General features: G+C 56.5%; 1 protein-coding gene across 5 annotated transcripts; it reads right to left on the reverse strand.

The window, feature by feature from the left end:
• Window positions 1–640: 640 nt before the first annotated feature.
• LOC132344520 (melanoma antigen preferentially expressed in tumors-like) lies at window positions 641–12,967 on the reverse strand. Of its 5 annotated transcripts, XM_059884174.1 has the most exons (7): window positions 12,776–12,967; window positions 12,127–12,234; window positions 6,676–6,906; window positions 5,220–5,286; window positions 3,575–3,897; window positions 2,690–3,295; window positions 641–1,528 (listed from the first exon to the last, which is right to left on the reverse strand). In XM_059884174.1, the coding sequence occupies exons 4-7, from the start codon at window positions 5,253–5,255 to the stop codon at window positions 952–954; spliced, it is 1,542 nt and encodes a 513-aa protein (XP_059740157.1). In that variant the 5' UTR covers window positions 5,256–5,286; window positions 6,676–6,906; window positions 12,127–12,234; window positions 12,776–12,967; the 3' UTR covers window positions 641–951. The 5 variants fall into 5 exon arrangements, with proteins under 5 accessions (XP_059740157.1, XP_059740154.1, XP_059740155.1 ...); XM_059884171.1 differs by lacking the exon at window positions 6,676–6,906; XM_059884172.1 differs by lacking the exon at window positions 6,676–6,906 and having other exon boundaries at window positions 12,739–12,967.
• Between the last annotated feature and the right edge of the window lie 257 nt (window positions 12,968–13,224).

Below are 13,224 nucleotides of genomic sequence, written 5' to 3' on the forward strand. Positions count from 1 at the left end.
GGAGATGTCCTGGAAAAGAGGACGGCTGGCTACCCACTGCAGTATTCTCGCCTGTAGAATGCATTGGGCAGAGAAGCCCGGCTGCCTACGGTCCACGGAGTCCCAAAGTGGCAGATACGGAGGAGCAGTGGGAAAGTGGGAACGGGCTGCTGGCTCCCAGAGGCTCCAGATGGTCTGAGGGTGAATATCCCCCAGGACCCCGGGCCTGACTTTGCACAGTGAACCCGTCTTGGCACCGCCCGGGGGCTGAGATGGAGGCTTGGCATCTGCTGGATCCACCGGGGAAAATGCCGGAGTCCAGGGCCTGGGTGGGGTTAGCAGCGAGGGTCCCGTGGGAAGACGGTCCCCTCCAGCGGTGCTCGCTCCTGGACACTTAGTTCGTTGCAGGCCCTGAGGACGCACCTCGTATTATGACGACAGATCGAACAGCCTCCGAAACGAGTGAGGACGTGGATGCCCTGGAAATGAGAACCACACGGAGTGGGCAAACAGGGCCCTGAACTCCTGTAGCCGATCCTTGCCTATCGGAGCGCATCTAGGCCCCACTCACGCTCAGGCCCTTTTATTTAACCACCAACAGGAAGACTCACGAGTTTAAAGGGGAAAATCATGGACACAGATGACAGAGGACCCCAAATGATTCACACTGAACTTCCCTTTATTTCTGTTATTTCTGTTAACAATCCAACACGGGGGTAATGACGCCAACAACCTCCCAAGCCCAAAACCCCGCCTCCAGAGTTCAGATTCACATTTCCAACTTGGTCGGAGCACATCTCTCCAAAGAATACCACCAACCCCTCCCTCCCCGCCCACTCTATATCACCTTTCCTTTTCCCCCATGCACTGAACAACTGTCTGAAACTGTGGTTTGTCTTCCTTCTAGATGCACTGAGGTCTGGGTGGCAGTGTCCCGGTGCCAGGGACAAAGCCTGCAACTCGTGACCTGGGCTAGGCGGGCATGTAGCAGGGGCACAGGATGGGCCAGATGCCGTAGAAGATCTCGTCACCGCAGTGGGGACAGGTGTTGGAGCTGAACCAGACCGTGCTGGCCCGCCCAGACGTGCGCACCAGCTGCCTGAGCCGGGCGTGCAGCTGAGCCAGGAGGCCCGGGTGCAGGGTGCCGCGCACATCCTCATAGCTCTCCAGGGGTGCGGGGTACAGCACCAGACTCAGCTTGCTCAGCCCCACGGTGTGCTGCAGCAGGCTCTCCAGCACGGACATGGAGATGGGGTTGCCGCAGAAGCGGAAGGTGGTGAGCTGGGAGCAGCGGCTCAGGGAGGGCAGGAGGGCGCTGAACTGGGAGTCCACGATGCCGCACTCGTCCAGGTCCAGGTCCTGCAGGGTGGCCGAGGTCCTCTCGATCAGGACCTGCAGGGGCTCCAGGCTGAGGCTGGTCAGGTTGACCCCGCTGAGCCCCAGGTCCTTCAGGAGGCTGACGCTTGGGCACTGCGACAGGTACGTCAGGTCTGACTCCGAAATCAGGCAGTTGCTGATGCACAGGGTCTCCAGAGGGGTCTTCAGGCACCTGGGGGAGACACAGGGCAGTCAGTCCCAGGGGCAGAGGTGGCGGGCCGAAGGACGTGGGGAGGAGAGGCCTGTTTCACCGCAACGCAGGGCATCTCACTGGCTCGGGGCTGGCCTCTCCCCTTCTTGACGGGAAGGCAGGGGCTCTTCCGGGGGGAAGGTCATGCTCACCGGGGTATGACCTCCCCCTGCACAAAATGATGAACTATTTTCCGTGTGGGAAACAAACAGGAAACAAGTGTTATTTGCCTATGTCAGCTTATTAGTATTGGGGTAGCAGGAATTAGGGTGGTTTTACAAGACACGACTAGTTGAATGCGACAGCAGGCTGGATGCAGTGGACGTGGGCTGGGGTTCCACACCATCACTGGCCGAATATCCCCTGGACGGTTCCCAGACCGTCCATCTCCTTTTTTTTCTTCTTTCCTTTTTCTGGTTTCCCGGTGAACATATTTACCGCTAATGCTTGGACTCTGCAGCTGCCACAAAGAGAATCAATGCAACTCATTCATATGGCCACACTAGGCTGCATCCTCTCAGCTTTTATCACTGTGTTCAAGGCAGAGCGACAACCTGATACTGAGGATTTCCTACGTATTCAGAAGTCGGAAAGGAAAATAATGCTTGTCATTTGGACTGGAAGAGAATGGAGGCACTTCAACAATGATGCTCGTGGGACCTTTTCTCTTCTCTGGACTGCTTAGGAGCCACAATTTTCCCCGCCTGATCCCTCCTTGTCATCTCCAGAATCACCCACTTCCCAAAGCTCACCTGGAGCCTAAACCAGCTCAGGACAGAAGCGGCGGGTGCGAGGGAGAGACAGCGCTTCGGACTTCTAACCTCACGCCTGATGGACCGACGTCCTTCTCGCCGACTTCTCTGTCATCGTCTCCGCTAAGACAGCGCTCTCTCGGAAAGAACGCCCAAGGGCGTCACACCTGACCCCGACTATGTGCACGGCCAGCAAGAAGTCCCCTTTGACAACGTCTAACCCAGGCCACGCCTCTGACCCTGACCAGGGAGGTGACCTGACCAGACGCCCGCGGACAGAGCGGCGGCACCCTGAGGACTTCCCAGCGACCCGTGCACCCTGGCAATGTCCCCAGCGGCCACGAAACGAGACAGGCCGGTTCTGGTCTGCGGACCTGGCGCCACGCCTCACCTGAGCACCTGGTGCAGGCGGCCCTCGAGGAAGGAGATGGAGTCCAGGGAGAGCTCCTGCAGGTGGGGCAGGTTCAGGAACTGGGCGGTGAGCTGGCGGACGCAGTGCGCCTCCCGGGCGGGGGCGGTGTGCGGCAACAGGCGCACGCGCGACAGCAGCAGCCGGCGCAGGTTGCCCATCCGGCCCAGGTGCGGCAGGAACCTGCCCAGCGTGGCCAGCTTCCAGGTGCAGTTCACCTCCAGGTCCTGGATGGAGTCCAGCTGCACCAGCTTCAGGATCTTCCTGATGCTCTGCACGGGGACGGTGAAGATTCTCAGCTTCTGGCAGCGCAGGTGCAGCAGGCTCCTCCTCTGCTTGGCCTTCTTCAACAGGTAGCTGAGGGTCTCGTCCAGCGTGTCCTCCTTGAGGCACAGGTCGACCAGCACCTCCACAGGGGCCCGCGCCGGCTTCAGCCCCGCCTGCGCCTCCACCCTGCGCGCCTTCTGCATGGGCTGGGCCGGCTCGGGCTCCAGCAGCGAGCACACGCTGGCCTTGATGCCACACCACAGGGTCCAGAAGTCCTGGTGGGCGTTGCGGCGCAAGTCCAGCACCTGCAGCTTCCACCGCCTGCGGGGCCGAGGGGGACACACTGAGCTGCGCAGGGGCCGACGGGCAGCAGGACCCCGCGAGGGCGCTGCACTCCACACGCCACAGATCCTCTGGCTGCCGGGCCCGCCTTGGTCCCCGCTTTAAGGCACACTGCGGGGGGGCGGGGGGGGAACCACGTGCCTTTTGTCCCCTCAACCAGTCCTCTCCCCCCGAACGCCTGTTCCCAGGTCATCCTCCTGGCCTGGCTGCATCTTGCTCACACCCCCAGGCCCCACCAGTCTGCCAGGTCGACCTTACCTGGGGCGGACCTCCTCAGCAAGCAGGAGGTCCAGGCCGTCGAGTGCAGCCTGGAAGGTCTCCAGATGAGGCTCGTGGTCCTTCATCAGGGCGCCCAGAGGGAGGCAGGCAAAGGGCCAGGCCTGCACCATCGCCTTCACGGCATGGGTGTGCCTCCCGGCAAAGGCCGCCGTAAACAGCGGAGGGAAGAGCTCCACGGGCAGCTCCTCCAGGGCCGCGACGGCCAAGGCCTCGTTCTGCAGCAGGCTCTGGCCGGCCAGCTCCAGGAGTCGGCGGGGGGGCGCCCAGACGCCCATCCTGAAGCACCTACTCCGGAACCAGTCCTGGGGGGATGTCAGAGAGCGAGGGGTGGGGGCGGGTCCTTCTCCGGCCAAGGAACCGGGGAGACCCTGCTGTCCCTCCACCCTCACGGAACCCAAGGCAGGGTCAGACACATCTTCTGGCCACCAAGTCACAGCTCTGGCCCCCGCTGGCACCAGGACGAGCCTCTCTCCCGGCAGCAACAAAGGGACAAGGTGACCTCTTGCCCCATCCCGTATCTACTGGCTGCTGCATTTGATCCCAGCCCTGCTGGCCGGCAGATACCTAGGAGTCTGACAGCTGACCCCACTCTCTTCAGAGAAAGCTTCTGATTATTACCCAAGGGCTGAAAACAGCAATAAGGAGTTTAGCCCAACACGGCCTGTCTCTAAACTCCAGCCAGTAACTCACGCGATGGGTGCTGTCATGTCACTCGATAAAAAGACGTGCCTTTCACTCTGCGTCTCTTCTACAAATCTTACTACCGTTCGGTTCAGTGGAGCAAAGCGCTCACATTCTGAACAAAGCCTGCACTCTTTAAAATATTCTACAGATTTTGGTTTTGGTATTCCACGGACTTAGAGAAGAGTTTCGACCTTTTAAAACAAAAAGAAACCCCCAGAACCCTTTAAGCTAGTAAATTCACAAAACCGTAAATTGGTATGAACTATAATCACTGCTCACACACTCAAGTGTACAACGTCACTCAAAAACTCCTCCGAATGAGACGTCTTGCGTTAAAGCAATTCCAGGAACGTCCCTGGCTGTTCAGTGAGGAGGACTCGGTGCTTTCACGGCAGGGCCACGAGTTCTATCCTTACCAGGGAACTAGGACCCCAGATGCGGTCGGGTGCGGACCCATGCCCTCACGATCACCCCGTCCTACCCCATCCCTCCCGCCACCAAATTCTACTTGGTTAAGAAATGTTCTTGACCGTCTGTAAAAGTGGCGGAAATCAGAGAAGAAACCAGTCTGGGACAAACGTAAAACTGCACGCAGGAGCAAAAGCAAAGTGTGCAACTGCCAAGGTGAATGGAAAGGCAAAGAAAATTCTCTACAGGATCGTGGCCTGTGTCGCCTGTGCCATGAATACCCCGGCAGGTACAGCTGTCAGAACCTGAGGCTCCAGCGTGGAGCAGTGCGCTCAGCCCTGAGACCGTCTTCTCCTTCCAGGGCACGCTTTTGAGATTCTGGCCGAAACGTCCATTCCCGGCTCAAGTGCTATCTTACTACTAGATCTCCATCCAGCTAAAGGCTGAGTGGGGCGTTTACTTTCTCACTACATACAACTGATGGGATCCTCTGTCTGTTCACAGAAGCAAAATATCAAAGAGGAAAACCAACCTGAAGGTACGTTCGTTGGGGGAGTTTGGGCCACATCAAAATCACCCAAATGTTCACGTTCAGACAGCTTTGTGCGGACGGTGGTGTCGCCCCAGAAGAAAAAGAGACAGAGTAAGACTCCCGGGTGTCACACCGTCGCTTACACATCATATTACGCCACACAGCGACACGTGACACGTGTGCTCGTTCACGGGGGAACAGAGGTGTAATGGAGGGATGGTGGGTCCTCCAGCTTTTGAGGGTCCAGGCTTCCCTGGAACCGGTCAGGTCAAAATGACACCTAGGAGCTGGCCAGGAGAACAGAGGGACCAGACATTTGGAGTGAAACCAAGGGAAGCAGCCAAGTCCCGTGTGTTGCGTTTCCAGGAATTCAGCGACTTCTCTTAGGCTGGGCTTGACAAATTGCCAGCAGAGGGAGTGGCTACAAAGGGACCAGGTGGATCCCTTAAACCCAAGGCAAACCCAAGATCCACGCTGCCTCCCTCCCTGGAGGCAAAGACCATTTCCTCCCTGAAGCCAGGAGATTAAATTTAGGAATGTGACGCGTCCCTTTCGGCTGGCCAAACCCGGGACGCGCCTTCTTCTGCCTGAAAGCCACTGAGGGCTTAGGGTCGTGGGCTCTCCTGAAAGGAAATAAAACGTGGGCCAAGGACACAAATTCTGTGTCAGCAAACGGCGGCAAGACGAGGCTCAGGCGTCCCCATGCACATCCCAGCCTGGGCTCTGTCCAGCGACCTGTACCTTCACCACGAACTTCAAAGCCTCCCTCCCAAGAGCAGGGGGGTAACCTGACGTTCCCTCAGTGCCAGTGAACAAGGAATGCAAAGCGCCTTCGAAACCCCCACCCCTCACCCCTCTCCCTCCCTCCTCTAAGGCTCTCACCTACACAGATTCTGATGGGAGCTCAACTCGAAGCCCACAAATACAATTCCCTTTGTCCTCTGCTCTGCATTAAGCACAGGGAGCAACACGGACTTTCTGCCCAGGGGGGTGCAAAGCCTGCATCAGAGGGTCTGGGGTGCAGCCCCTGCTGGGCTCGCGGACGCGCTGGTTCTGCTGCGGTCTCAGAACACAGACGGACGGAACCTCTCCACCCTCGGCCTTGTGATGCCGCAACAGTTCTTCTGTTTGGAGGGCCAGAAGGTGGCCTTCCCTGAAGGACACGCTGCAGTTTGGTAACTTCCTAGAGATGGCACTCACCAAATTCCTACCATCCCCATCAGCAGCCAGAGATGTGTCTGCCCCTTAAATAGAGCTAAAACCCTAAAACAGGGTCAAGCTGCAATGTGCCTAGTGGGCATTTTGCCTTCCAGCAATCACCTGGACCAAGCAGCTGCAGGAGCTCAAGCCTCGCAACCAAGAGAATCATCAAGTCCCTGATTAAGGAGCAGCCGTGACGACCCTGGCACTCTCCCCCACTTCCTCAAATAACCTTCAGAGAGAAGCCGAAGCTCACCCCTGGTTTTCTTTCCAGCCTGGAAAGAGCCCGAGACAGCCAAGGCAGGACGCTGTCACGCTCCACGGAGGAGGAACCGGAAGACCCCCCTGGGCGAAGATGGATGGATGGACGCATCTGCCCCACTGTACATGAGGGAGAGCTGGCCGACTTCACGGGCACTTGGGCAGACAGCCAACAGCAGAGGACTAGGCTTGGGATGTTTCCACGGGAACTCAACATCCAGGAGATCTAAGGACGCAGGAGGGACCACTGTCTTCAAATGATCTAAAAACGGCAAGTATCAGCCAGAAAGTCTCTCCGGGCCAGGCAGGGGACAGGCCTCTGTCCACCTCCAGCTCCACAGAGTCCGTTTGGGCAGGGGACTCACTGGACACAGAAGCACCAGGGGCTCATCGGCATGAAGACGGGATCTCCCTGCCCAGCGTCAGGTCGGCCCAGGACGACTCCCAGGGACCGAGGCGTGAGTCAACCTGGCGGACAGTTCTACCTCACAGGCTGGTGCGGCCTCGGAGCTCGTTTCGGGGTTGGGAAGAGCTCATTCCCTCTCTAGCTGCACAATTCCTTCTGCGACGGCAAACCGTCGGCTCCCCAGGGCCTTCCTCGGGGGTCTTTGGAATGCCTCTGTGCCCAAAGAGGCACTAGAAATGCTGGAAGATGACCCTCCCTGGCTTCTGGATGAAGACCACAGCCTGGTTGGTCCTCAGAGGCCCCAGACTGACAGAAGCCCTGCGGACCCAGCCTCCAGCAGACGACATCCCACCTGCAGTTCCAGTAGGTCTGCCCTCCCTCCGCTCTGCAGCTGGATCTCTTCTTACCCTGGAAAGGTCTACCCTTTCTATGAGCCCCCTCTGCCTCTTCCTGTGCTTGGCAAGACGGATTCAATGACATCTAGACCTAAACAAAAGAGGCTCCCTCCTTCTTCCTCCACAGTGAAGACTTGCCAGAGGTCCAGGTCACCCTACCTCTAGCCAGTTACTCCTCAGCCTGGTGCTTCTACAGGCAAAGCAGCAGTAGGGTGGAGTGGGCGGGGGATGGGAGGGTGAGGGTCCGCTCCAGGCAGCAGAACTAGGGGCCTGGTCTCCCGGCTCTCAGAGCTGTATCTCATTTGCTCGAGCGGTGTCGGGATCACTGAGGGCGCTGCGGCCTGCGCTTGGGGGCGGGGGGAGCATCCCCAGCTGGTAGATAGTAGTGGAATAATACAACAGAATGATCAGACAGTTGGCTCGATACTCCACGAGGGAACTGTACATAAGAGAAGAAACTTTACAGGGTTTTGCGAGACCACAATAAGACGAATGACACTCAAGGAAGTAACGGGAAAATTCTGAAACACGTAGGCTTCCTCGATTCCTAGAGCAAAACAAAGTCGCCTGGCATCAAAGCCACCTTGGCTTGCTTTAATCAAGCGAACTTGCTTAGCAACAAAACCATGCAACACAAGCGTGAGACATGGCCCAAAACCATAAAACAGTGCTGGCCTGAGACTTGCACCCTGCCGAGTGAGCTCCGTGAGTCAATAACCCCCACAACATGCTCTTGGGCCCCCAAGACAAGACACGTTCTGGCCAGAATGCGTCCCCGAACAATACAACGATAGCCGAAAACAAGACCTACAACCTGCCCAGTGGTCATCAAGGTAGTGACTCCCCAAAACAGGCCCTGGACAAACCAAACACAATCACCTACGGAAAGGTGCCTTTTTCAAATCAAAGACCTGCATTGTCCTGAGACCCGAAAACAGTTTTCCCAAGTAACGTGACAGGGAAGTCTAGGGTGCTGCGGTCCACGGGGTCGCAAAGAGTGGCATACGACTGAGCAACTGAACTGAACTGAACTATGATAGTCCTAGCCTGACCACATAGAAAGGGACAAGGAAACTTCCCTGCCCTACCTGGGGGAGGCACTGATGATAGAAACGTGCTGTCTACTCAAGAAAAAGAAGATCTTCGCCCCCTTCCCCTCTTCCTCTGATGGTGTAAGTGTAACTGAGTACTTAGGGCAACACAACGCTTGGGAACCTTCCAAGTGTCCTACTCTCAATAAATCCCTTCCGTTCTAACACTTCGCTTCTCGCCCAATTTCTTCCTAGTATTAAGCAGTAACCGCTCAGTCGTGTCGGACTTCTTGGGACCCCACGGACTGTGGCCCACCAGGCTCCTCTGTCCATGGGATTCTCTAGGCAAAAATACGGGAGTGGCCTGCCATTTGCCACTCCAGGGGATCTTCCCAACTGCACACAAAGGAGACCTCACTAATGTGCAGTACAGGATACCCCCCGTTAACCCGTTTCAGAAAACTGCCTCCTGTCTTCATATCCTGTATCAATTCTATACCTCTGCTCCGACGATTGTTTATTTACTTAAGTGTTAAGGTGAATGACCTGGGGATATTTGTTCCATCCGGAGACATGAAGGGCTGTGGTGCCAGAGCTCACTGGAGCCCTGAAAACCAAACCTCATGGTTTCACAGGGTCCGACTCTGTTTCTCTTTGCCTAGGGGAGATGTCAGCGGCTGTACCCACTTCCTACTTCCAAGGGCACTCGGAGGGAGCACTGAGACTGGACACACACATGAGAGAGGCTCAGACAGAAGTGGGTGCGGGCAGCCTGGGAGGGGCTGTTTCTAATATTCACAAAGTGGCTGGCGGCGGGGGGCAGGGACATCATTCTCAGCGACTGAGAAGGACAGCTCGTGAAACGATCATGTTCATCCTCTAGCTAGGAGTACGTATGAGGAGGTGACATACAACACAAGTATAACTAATGCTGTTTTCTGTTGGATATAAAAGTGAACAGAGTGAGCCCTAAGAGTTCTCATCCAAAAAAGTACTTTTCTCTATTTAATTTTGAATCCAAATGAAATGCTGAACGTTCACTAGACTCCCTGCACTCATCACTGCAGGATGGATGTAAGTGGACTCATGATGCTGAACCCCTTAAACTTACCCAGGGCTATGAGACAATTCTACTCATATCTCAGTAAGACTGGGAAAAAAAAGAGAAACAAAGGCATGATCTTCCACTCAGGGTGTCTGAACAAACGAAAGGCAAGCAAGCCTCAAAAGTAATGACTGGCAAACCTGATCTGTACCCTGGAGCAGGCCCACCGGGGTGACCACTCTAGCTGAAACTGCAAAGCCAACCTTCATAATCTAAGCACAATCATGATATTTTTCCATGGCCATTCCATGTTTTTCTTTGTTTTTTTTTTTCACGTTAAGAACCCTGTTGCACTAACTGAACTGTGTGACACCTTTGTTGTTGTTCAGTCACTCAGTCCTGTCTGACTCTTTGCGACCCTGTGAACCTTAGCACACAAATATTCCCTGTCCTTCACTGTCTCCCAGACATTGCTCAAACTCATGTCTATTGAGTCAGGGATGCCATCCATCCATTTCGTCCTCTGTCATCCCCTTCTCCTCTTGTCTTCCATCCTTCCTAGCGTCAGAGTTCTTTCCAAACAGACAGATTCGCATCAGGTGGCCAACGTTTTGGAGCTTCAGCTTCAACATCAGCCCTTCCAAAGAATATTCAGGGTTGATCTCCTTTAGCATTCACTGGTTGTAAATGTTTAGAGAATCAACAATAGTAAAGCTTTTTTTTTTTTTTTTACTACTCTGCCATCTTAAGCATTGAGAATTAAAGTGTTTCATTTCTTTGCAAACACGTCAGCAAGGAGTCCTCTCGACTCTGCTTCCTTTCTTCTCAGCACATAACTTACAACTGGGGGTGAGCATCTTTCCTATGCACCACCTGGCCAACTGTCACCCTACTTCCTAAGCCTGGATCTGCTTCACCGGCTCATTCTTTGTGCTTTCAGGCCTGATACTATCTCCGAGTTTCTTTATCACTGCCAAGTGAAGCAATATTTGCTGGCATCTTTGCCTCTGAGATATCTTCATTTCTTTTATCACCAACAGGCTCTTTATTTAAGTTTGTGTAGGGGATGGGGAATCAGAGCCTGAAGCTGGATTCTCAATCAAACTGACAAAACCTCCTATCCGGCAGAATTTAAATCACCAAGTGTTTCACTTTCCTCACCTCAGTGACGCTGAAACAGCATCAGCTGTTTCCTTTTTCCTTTTCACACGCAAGGGCTGGGGCTCAGGAGAGGGTCACAGAGGGGGCCACGGAGACGGACACGGGAATGATGCCTCTGGCCAGGTCCAGGTCTCTCTAAGCCATCCCTGGGCCTATCTGGTGGGGCAGTGTGCCCAGGAACCTCTCTGAGGACTGGAATACCCTACTCTGTTTGTGGGCAGTGAAAAGCTTAGGGACTACTAGAGCAGAGAACAGGAGCCTCCCTTCAGGGGACGTGATCCACCACAGCCTAGGGACTCAGCGGGTCTGAGGGTACTGCCGGGGCATCCAGGAGGATGGGGCAATGGTGCAATATTCGGGGACAAATCCAGAGAGGCCTAGATTTACACCTTACCTCAGTTCAACAGCTGTCCCCCAAGGGCTCAGGCTCAGGCCATCTCCCAGCAGGAAACCTCCCAGTACTGCCTGCCCTGCACAGGGCCAAGTAGGCAGATTCACTGATGGGGTGTCACCGGCAGGATCTGGGGAGCAGCTGTGCACAGAGACCTCTCCCACTGGTGAGGCAGGAGATATGAAGGGTGTGGGAACCCTGGTCCGGTGCCGGGACTGCAGAAGCAGACCTCTGGGACTCTTTGCCGTGGCCTGGGCTCTGATCACACTCTGTCTGCACAGGAAAGGGACTGGCTGGCAGCCCCAGCCTGGCCCTTTTCTCCCCCTGCCCTGAACTCCCCTGGATTCATGACCTGGACCTCTCCTCCTTCCACAGCTTCCTCCTCTCAGGGTCCTGGCCCCAGTCGGTCCTGACCCAGACACTCAAGAGTCTGCAGCTCTGGGACCGAGGGTCCACGTGTACTACTCTGGAGTCAGCAGTGATACTGGGGGTTACAGCCAGGTGTGCTGGGTCGCCCTTGGGTCAGTGGCGCCCAAGGCCTACCCAGCACCCCCAGGGCATAATGTCGTCCTCGCCCTACGGGGTCTCTCTCCATTTCACGTCTGGCCACTGGCCTCCTCCAGCTGCAGCTGGAGGACTCACTCTACTGCCTGAGTGCTTGCTTTCCAGGAGCACCTCACTCCCAGGGGACCCACACTTACAGAGAAGGCTCGCCACCCAGCCTTTGCCCAATACCACAAAGGGGCCCAGTGTCTGGCGTCTGAAACCCGCCTCCCAAGCACAGGTTCCCAAGTTCGGAACCTCACCGTGGCTTCGCGAATGGGGCCCCAACTCGCCGAAGCTGCCTCTTCCAACACAACAGCAGGACCAAAGCTCTCTTAGGAAAATGCCTTGGGAAACTAAACGGTGCTCATCCTCCTCCTGCCCTGAGGGCCTCAGGCCCCAGATGCTACCCAGCTCCAAGATGACCAGAACGGAGTGGGCACCAGAGGTGGCCAAGGGGATCGATCAGCTTACCTCAAGATGACTTCCCCCCGCACTGGTTCAGCTCACAATGGCCTCAGGCCCTCACACACCTGGTTTCCCTGGTCTCCTGTCCTCTCAGTCACCCGTGTCCACCGGAGCCTGAGAGCAAGAACCAAAATGCTCCATAAGTAAGACGACGGTACGTCAACATGCGTCTTGAGGAAGCCTGAGGAGACACTGAAAACCGGAGGGCCAACCCCGCCATGTGACTGCGCGTCTCCTCATCTCCAAATCTGAGCAATTTCTCCAGGGCCGGACCAGCGGACAATGGAAGCCCCGAGCTGCTGCTCGGGTCAAAGGGCCCTTCCTCTAAGGACACTGACCACCATCCCGCAGCCCCATTTCGGCCGCTTGCTCGGCCCACCACGCCCTGGCACCTCCAGAGGGGACCCCACGTCCAGTGCCAAGCGGCGGCAGACCGTGGTTCGCTGCATTATTGCGTCCACAGCGCGGGTCCCGCGGCCTCTTTCTGGAGCACGTGGCCCCGGCTGGCTCCTCCCCCGCTTCAGCCTTCACTCCAGCCCGCGGTCCCATAACTCCTTTTAGGGCAGCAAAGAGAACTGCGGGTCTGTGGGGGCGAACAAGGGACTAGCTTAAGCTCACCTTGAGGGAAAGCCGGGAACCCGAGGCGGGAACTTACGGTTTGTGCAGCCGCGCCTCTCCACGTGATCCCTGCTGAACGTTGAGGAGAGAGAAGCGGTGACTCAGCAGTGTGGCCCAACCAATCCCAGCTCCTGTTTCCTCCCGGAGCAAATCTCGCGAGATCTTGGTATAGCGACTTGGGTCTCCCGGAGTTCCAGAAGAGGCCTGGAGGGGCCAAAGAGATGGGGAGGCGTGGTGCCTGTGGCAACGCCCACCAGAATGGCTGGAGGAGGAGCATTAGGGTGGCGTGCTGGGCGTGGGGAGGTGCGAGGATGGGTGGGTTCAGTGTTGTTGTCGGGGGAAGTGGGGGAGGGGTGGGGGAAGAGGAGGGGTGGGTGGGCTGTAGGGGGGGTGAGGGGCGGGGGGTTAGGAGTGGTGGGGGTTAGGAGTGGTGGGGGGGAGGAGTGGTGGGGGGGAGGAGTGGTGGGCGGGGGGTGGGGGGGTGAG

The sequence above is a fragment of the Bos taurus genome, chromosome Y, assembly GCF_002263795.3.
Source record: "Bos taurus isolate L1 Dominette 01449 registration number 42190680 breed Hereford chromosome Y, ARS-UCD2.0, whole genome shotgun sequence".
In the NCBI taxonomy this organism is placed as follows: Eukaryota; Metazoa; Chordata; class Mammalia; order Artiodactyla; family Bovidae; genus Bos; species Bos taurus.

Excerpts from the sequence above, each read along its gene's own strand:
- LOC132344520 (XM_059884171.1), bottom strand. The coding sequence starts at position 5,255 with ATGTGGCCCAAACTCCCCCAACGAACGTACCTTCAG. Across the intron at positions 3,296-3,574 it reads GCTGAGGAGGTCCGCCCCAG|GCGGTGGAAGCTGCAGGTGC; the intron begins GTAAGGTCGACC and ends TCGGCCCCGCAG. Across the intron at positions 1,529-2,689 it reads CGCCTGCACCAGGTGCTCAG|GTGCCTGAAGACCCCTCTGG; the intron begins GTGAGGCGTGGC and ends TGTCTCCCCCAG.